This window comes from Chanodichthys erythropterus, chromosome 3 (assembly GCF_024489055.1).
Source record: "Chanodichthys erythropterus isolate Z2021 chromosome 3, ASM2448905v1, whole genome shotgun sequence".
Lineage (NCBI taxonomy): Eukaryota > Metazoa > Chordata > Actinopteri > Cypriniformes > Xenocyprididae > Chanodichthys > Chanodichthys erythropterus.
Genome location: NC_090223.1, coordinates 42380441 through 42388463, shown reverse-complemented (window position 1 = coordinate 42388463; position 8023 = coordinate 42380441). Strand labels below are relative to the sequence as shown.

The 8023-nt window shown below is 37.3% G+C and overlaps 1 protein-coding gene across 1 annotated transcript; it reads left to right on the top strand.

Annotated features, from left to right (window-relative positions):
- Window positions 1–4938: 4938 nt before the first annotated feature.
- Window positions 4939–7772, top strand: b9d1 (B9 protein domain 1). Its single transcript, XM_067375747.1, has 8 exons — window positions 4939–4996; window positions 5065–5145; window positions 5253–5321; window positions 6590–6698; window positions 6841–6937; window positions 7036–7098; window positions 7364–7431; window positions 7567–7772. Exons 2-8 carry the CDS (start codon window positions 5083–5085, stop codon window positions 7692–7694), a joined length of 597 nt encoding a protein of 198 aa, XP_067231848.1. The 5' UTR covers window positions 4939–4996; window positions 5065–5082; the 3' UTR covers window positions 7695–7772.
- Window positions 7773–8023: the final 251 nt, after the last annotated feature.

Here is an 8023-nt window from a genome sequence, read left to right as displayed (position 1 = left end):
ACTCACCTGCACTCTGCCCGCCATCTCTGGTTGTTTAATAAACTCTCCGTCCCCTTCTGTAAGTAACAAGTATGCACAATATTTATTTACTATTATTAATGCTAATGTGTATTATATTATACTTAGCTGCTTAAATACATATGTTATATATATATATATAATAATAATAATAATAATAATAATAATAATAATAATAATATATAAAAAATAAAATAAAATGTTGTTATTATTATTATTATCTGTCATTTGAATAAGATAAATATATTTTTGTAAAGTTGCAACCCTAAGGATAACAAGGAGAGCAAACCTGCACATTTCATTGCAAATAATATCTGTTTGAATTAACATGGCTTTTATCTAGTGACAATTAAGATTCAAATTCAATGAATCAACACACATTAGTGCAACACGCCCCACCTATGAAGTCATTAGTATATGAGGTTAGTCTAAGGTCACTGATCACTAATCACTACTGAGAGCATATTGTCACTTTTTTTAACAGCCCACAAATTATTCAAGTAACTCTTAGGTCATATGAGGTCATCAGTGGGGCAAACATAAATTAAATGTCATCAGGAATGGAATATAAATTACAGATCAGACTTTAATTTAAACGGACATAAGTTAAATGAGGTCATGACCATCTACTGTATCGTTAAATTTGATCTGTAGAGTCAGTGGCCTCATCCTCAGAGATTTAAATATCCCTCACCTTCAAATCACTCAACACCTTTCTTCATGTTACAGACAGGTCATTTTCATAGACAGTCAGCCCACTTTTCATGTTGCAGACAGTTTCTATAAAGCAAACAAAATAATTACAGAATTTATCTGCATCTCTTGCAAGTTTAGAAATGATTGGAAATGTCATCATTATTGTCACAAAATTGTGTCTGAGAGCCTGCTGTCTCAATTCTTCTCCTTAGTGAAGGAGAGCTTGAAAAGTCTGAAAGAGTGTAAATTGAACAAAATTGCATCAATCAAGTAATTATATCACAACTGTATGCAAGTCATCCATCCAAAGTATCTAGTGAACAGTAAGCACATTAATTAAAACTAGCAGAAATAAGCACAAAATACCCTTTTTTTTATACTTTTCAAGGTAGTGTTGTAGTCGAGACTGGTCTTGGGACCGGTTTTAAAGGATTGGTTCACTTTACAATAAAAATTTCCTAATAATTTATTCACCCCCATGTCCATGTCCTTCTTTCTTCAGTTGAAAAGAAATTAAGGTTTTTGATGAAAACATTCCAGGATTTTCTCCTTATAGTGGACTTCAATGGCCTCCAAACGGTTGAAGGTCAGAATGACAGTTTCAGTGCAGCTTCAAAGGGCTTTAAACGATACAGACGAGGAAAAAGTTTCTTATCTAGTGAAACGATTGGTCATTCTCGGAAAAAAAAAAAAAATGTATATACTTCATAAACACGAATGATTGCCTTGCAAGTTTTTCCGCCAAACTGCCTTCAGTATTCTTCAAAAAGCTTACGCTGTATGTCCTACACCTTCCCTATTCAACTTATGGAACGAACACGGCAGCAGTTCCGTTTTTAAGTAAATTGAATATGGAAGCCATTATGGTGGAAGCTAGATATTTGACTTCATAACTTTTTTTTATACAAACGCATCGCTTCGCTTCAGAAGGCATTTATTATCGAAAAATGCATTCTGATGACGGAAGTGATCTCTCGTGCTTTGCTTCAATGAGTGCGAGACATACCTTCTGTTGTCAGAGCGTGTTCAGACATCACTAACCGGATGTGGAGGGCAGTTGGACATAGTGGTGTATTAGAGGTAAAAAATGATATAAATACTGTTCGGTTTCTCGCACAAACCAATCGTTTCATGTCTTAGGACATCAATGTGTCGTCACGAGCCGCAGGGTTTAATTTGGATTTGTCTGTGCATGTTTTTTTGACTCTTATAGACAAAGTTCCCATTGAAATGCATTATAAGACTGACAGACGGCAACGGTTGGAGTTAAAGATCATTATTTGTGTTCTACTGAATAAACAAAGTCACCTACATCTTGGATGCTCTGGGGGTAAGCAGATAAACATCAAATTTTCATTTTTGGGTGAACTATCCCTTTTTTTGTGGAAACCATGATACATTTTTTTTCAGGATACTTTAATTAATAAAACTTCAAAAAGAACAGCGTTTATTTGAAATTTAAATATTTTGTAACCATTTATTAATGTCCGTACTGTCACTTGTGATCAGTTTAATGCATCCTTAAGTATTAATTTATTTAAAAAAAATCTTAATGACCACAAACTTTTTTATTGTAGTGCAAGTTCTCATCCTTCCTGTGTTATATTTCCTGTCTAACTTCAGATCAATCCGGGAAAATCAGCAAACATCAGTTCCGGTAATGCCAGAGACAAAACCATTTATGTGCTCCTAAAAGAAAATTCATTCTTTTATTATTTATCAAATGGAAAAACCCTAAAAGCCTGGGTGGGGAAGATTTATCCAGCATGCAAAATTAGGGAGTGGTCAAAATGAAATCCCTGATCCCTTCCACAAGAGTGGGCTGCTGTAATTTGACACGTGCAGATCTACAGTGACCCACTCATCTGTCTGACACAGGCCATTATGCTGTCACAGAGCTGCACTCCAGCTAATGGAGAGGCAATATTAATGATTAGCCCTCATAATAAATGGCACTCTGCTTTTGACCATGATTGGAGTTTGGAGGAAAGGACATAAATCGATAACAATTTTACATGACGTACATTCAGGTTGTGCCTCGGTTGAGCTTTCTAAAGACACTCAGAGAAACGGTGACCTGGTATTTTCAGATGCAGGTCAGGGACTGCACTAATATACAGGATAGCAAGTTCAGTACATAAAAATCCAGAAGTCATTTTAATAATCGATATTATATATTTATGAGCTTTTTATCCCTTATAAAGCAGTCATATGGCATCAAGTAGATGTATCTTCCACTCATTAATGGCCATAACATAATGTCTTCTCTTTACATATTAAGAGAATAAAACCTGAACTTGAAAAGAACGAAAAGTTCAAATCTAGACTATATTAAGGACAAAGCAGATATGAGGGTCAGTGATAAAAAAGAATGAAAAAGAAATGCCTCCTTGTGTTCATGTTCATTTCATACAGTTTTGAAACTGGTATAATCAAGTAATATCCTTATATTCATATATATATATATATATATATATATATATATATATATATATATATAAACATAATTGGGAGTCACGCCACATGACATTTCACAACCTGTACAAACCTTTCTTTGTCACCATCTCTCATATTTTAGGAGATTTATCGACCTTGACACAAAGTCATGAGGGTCTGCAGGGGTCCTTTCTATGATGATATTGATCAAAATGAATCTTATTACAGATATTAAAAACATGATTAGAAGAGATTAATTTATGTAGGCCTTTGTGTGAACGGCATTTCTAGTTTGTTTTTTTTGTTTTTTTACAACATTAAAAAAGTGCCATGTCACTGACCCATAAACTGGATGAAGCCATGCTATTATAAGCTCCTTTACTTCCCAGACTAAACAATGGGGATCACTTGCCTTAAGAAAACACAAGATCATCTTTCAGACCACCAACCAAACCTGCCAAAATACAGCCCAGGGCACATGACATTTCCATGACATTTGCTATGGTGTGGACAGTTGGTGCATGTTTTGGTGACACTAGCAAATGTCAACCAAACAAACGATGTCAATCAGATGGACAGAGCCATTCACATACTGTTGAGATCTGAGGAACAGAAACAGATTAAATGGATTTCACATCTAAGCGTTTGTGCTATGCGATTAATGGAGGACAAGAACAATACGCTCAACCTAAAAGCCACATTGGGTTGGGATTGATGTCAAAAAAAAAAAAAAAAAAATGCCCCACGGAAATGACTGAATGAGTCTTTATTTCAAGCCTAAAAAAGGGAGACACAGGTCCCGTAGAGGACTTCTAAGTAGTACAGACGTCTATTGCTATAAATAGTGATTGTAAGTCAAAGACCTGGTCCCAGAGAGGGAAAATTGGCAACAGACGAGGACAGCTCAAACTGGGACATTGTTGGGACAAAATAGTGGCAGGAAGGTCTTGGTCTATAGGTTAAAAGAGTTTACTGGGGTGTAGAACTAAAGCCAAGGACTGAGCCCAAAATTCAATCCATTGATTTGTATATTGATCCTCCAATTAACACTGTCTCTCTTTCCATTTTTGTTCTATTGTCTCTCTTTTTTTCAGTGTCAAGGTCTTGGTGTCTGTAATGAGGCCTTCCCTAAAGCAGAACGCTTTGCACAAGGGAAATGTAGGCTTTCCAGAACACACAAAGTGCAGAGTGAATTTTCAATTCAGTGTGAGAGAGTAATTTAGTAGCCTCATGTAGGGACAGAGGGGTTAAGTGCTTGAGATGACATTATTCTGCTTAGGTGAGAAAACAGTGATTTACCTTTGTTTGTTTGAGAGGATTTGGTGGTAGGTCACGTGATAATGACAGCAATGGCGAATTACATTCACACTATCTACATTATTTTTCAGGTAAGAGCGGGCGCGGCCATTTGTAAATTGAACTTGTCTGGCTTCCGGTGTCATTCCAGTTATTTTTAGTGCTCGTTACGCTGACTGATATTTCAAACCGGTATTTCTTACCATATTATTTTAATGTATTGTCTTAATAATAAACACGCAAACCGTTTACTGAACTTTGATATTCTTCTCGTTATTTCGGAAGTCTCGCACATTAACAAAAAACGTCCTTCCGCATTGAAAACCTTTTTTTTTTTTTTTTAGCAGTCAAAAAAAATATTGTTTTAATCAAATTAAGTAGGTCTATTCAAGGGATGCGATTTCGGACGTGGCCCCAGTTTCATGTCCACGACAACCACCTAGTGGAATAGCAATTTAAAAATGCGTTTTGTCTAGCCATTTTGGACCTTATTGCCTGCCGTACTGAAAGCGTCCATAGCAGCCAGAGACCTGTTGACAACGGGGATCCGGTAATTTACAGCTTACCTGATATTTCAATGCAGCTTGGGTCGTTTGGTGTGATTTAAATGTTTTCCAGGGTGTTAATGGTGTGAAAATGACCTCAAACAATCCAGCGGTTTTTCTTCTCATGGTCAATGGGCAAATCGAAGCAGCCGATGTGAGTTAACGATTTATAGAGGCTGTGTTTGATGCAGGAAACTTTCTGCAAAGCCTGTTGTTAGCGTCGGTTAATTTGATTGCTAACATGTCGTATTTTGTCTTAAGTTTCCAGAATATGATGATCTGTACTGCAAGTATTGTTTTGTTTATGGACACGACTGGGCGCCCACATCAGTGAGTGACATCAAGCTGCTTTACTTCCTTTTGTCTCACGGAAATCAGGGCTATTGTAACATTTATATACACACGTTATTTGTTTTATAATTTAATATGCAACATGAATATTCAATGATAAAAAAACAATATACCATGTATTGCTAAGCAATTGCCATCTTTACGTTGGAACTGATTATTTTACCGTTTTAGTCGCCCCTACTCTCCCCTACTTTAGTGACGTGACGTACACTATATTGCCAAATGTTTTGGGACGCCTGCCTTTACGTGCAAATGAATTTTAATGACATCCCATTCTTAAACGGTAGAGTTTAATATGGAGTTGGCCCACCCTTTGCAGTTATAACAGCTTCAACTCTTCTGGGAAGGCTTTCCACAAGGTTTGTGAGTGTGTTTATGGGAATTTCTGACCATTGTTCTAGAAGCGCTTTTGTGAGGTCAGGCAGTGATGTTGGTGATAAGGCCTGGCTCACAGTTTCCGGTCTAATTCATCCCAAAGGTGTTCTATCAGGTAAGGTCAGGACTCTGTGCAGGACAGTCAAGTTCCTCCACACCAAACTCACTCATCCATGTCTTTACGGACCTTGCTTTGTGCACTGGTGCGCAGTCATGTTGGAACAGGAAGGGGCCATCACTTTACACCACTGCATCCGACACTTTGCATTGCACTTGGTGATGTAAGGCTTGGGATGCAGCTGCTCGGCCATGGAAACCCATTCCATGAAGCTCTCTACGCACTGTTCTTGAGCTAATCTGAAGGCCACACAAAGTTTGGAGGTCTGTAGCTATTGACTCTGTAGAAAGTTGGCGACTTTTGTGCACTGTGTGCATCAGCATGCGCTGACCTCGCGTCTGTGATTTTACGTGGCCTACCACTTGGTGGCTGAGCTGCTGTTGTTCCCAACTGCTTCTACTTTATGATACCACTTACAGTTGTCCATGGAATATTTAGTAGTGAGGAAATTTTACGAATGGACTTAAAACACAGGAATTCACTGAGCTCCTGATTCTTTTACAAATGTTTGTAGAAGCAGTCTGCATTCCTAGGTGCTTGATTTTATACATCTGTGGCCATGGAAGTGAACACCTGAATTCAATTTGGAGGGGTGTCCTCATACTTTTGGCAATATCGTGTATATTACCAAGTAATTGTAATATGGTACGGATTCTTTTACTTTTTAGTCGCCCCTTCTCTCTGCTATTTCAGTGATGTATATAAAAGCTTTTGTATTCTCATAAATTCAGCAACAGTAATGATGTCTTCTCAGGGCTTAGAAGAGGGCATTTCTCAAATAACATCAAAAGGTAGAGGATCTCAGAGTTTGGTGTGGAATTTCCCATTGGACATCACATTCAAAAGCACTAACCCATTTGGCTGTAAGTGAACCTTGTTTTGGTTGGGTCAGAATAATATGCTTGCATTGTATAGAGGAATATTAATCTCAAGATATGCATAAAATCTGCTGTCACATATATAATTTATCATCTGTCCATCTTTTTACCGTTTCTTTTACTTCAGGGCCCCAGATTGTAGTCAGCGTGTATGGCCCCGACACCTTTGGAAATGATGTTGTGAGAGGTTATGGAGCCGTGCACATCCCGTTTACACCTGGAAAGTGAGTCACTCTGAAATTGTGGTGTCATAATGTGACAAAAACAGCCAGCATGCTTAAAATTTGTCTGAAATGCACAATTACATTTCTCTCTATCCCAGACACACCAAGACCATTCCTATGTTTGTTCCTGAGTCTACGTCAAGACTGCAGAAGTTCACAAGGTTATAACAAATTTCCCACTGCTTGGTGTTTTACACACATTTAAATGTAGACATACAGCAACATTTTAAAATGACACAATTTATCATGCACCAGCTTAGGGTTGTGATCTAATTTTCTGTTGCCCCTTCCCTTTTGTCCTCAACTGTATGAACTAAGTTGTTTTGGCTAAATGTGCACAGTTTCAAATAAACAAATACATTGTAACTTGAAAACATTCATTTGTATGATATGCTCTGCATCTGACATGTTTTGTCTTGTACTCAGTTGGCTGATGGGAAGGCGTCCAGAGTTCACAGATCCCAAGGTTGTTGCTCAAGGAGAGGGAAGAGAAGGTAAACTTTCATTTTACCTTTACCTCGAATTACATTGCAGCGGATGATTATCATCTCTAATCATAGTGAGTCTTCAAAAATTGTTCTGCAAGTCTAATTATGAGACCTAACTGATGTGGTTTTGTCCATTTGCAGTCACAAGGGTGCGCTCACAAGGTTTCGTCACACTACAGTTCAACATTGTGACTAAGGACATGAAGAAGCTGGGTTATGACACTACATCAATAGAGCATACACCTGCAAGAACAACACAACAGCTTTGATTACCTTGAGGATTTTTTTTGTACCTTTTTGTATCTTCGTTACTTTATTCAGTTTTCATTATAGCTGCTTTATAACGATTCATGTTATATTGTTTAATCAGTTGAGGTTTTTAAATAAACTGGTTTTGTTTGTCTAGAAGAGTCAACCATTTCTGACTGAAAAAACCTGGCTCGTCCATAATTTGATACCAATCTGCAGATATCATCCATGCCTATTTTTGACCCAAAACAACAGATAAGATTAACTTACAGTTGGGGCTTTTATACTTAAAACTTAAACCATCAAAAAACATTTATTACTTAAAATACAATAAACATTAAAGGGTTAG

Coding starts and splice junctions, on each gene's coding strand:
- b9d1 (XM_067375747.1), top strand. CDS start 5,083: ATGACCTCAAACAATCCAGCGGTTTTTCTTCTCATGGTCAATGGGCAA. Junction 6,699..6,840: donor AAGCACTAACCCATTTGGCT/GTAAGTGAACCT, acceptor CTTTTACTTCAG/GGCCCCAGATTGTAGTCAGC. Junction 6,938..7,035: donor ATCCCGTTTACACCTGGAAA/GTGAGTCACTCT, acceptor TCTCTATCCCAG/ACACACCAAGACCATTCCTA.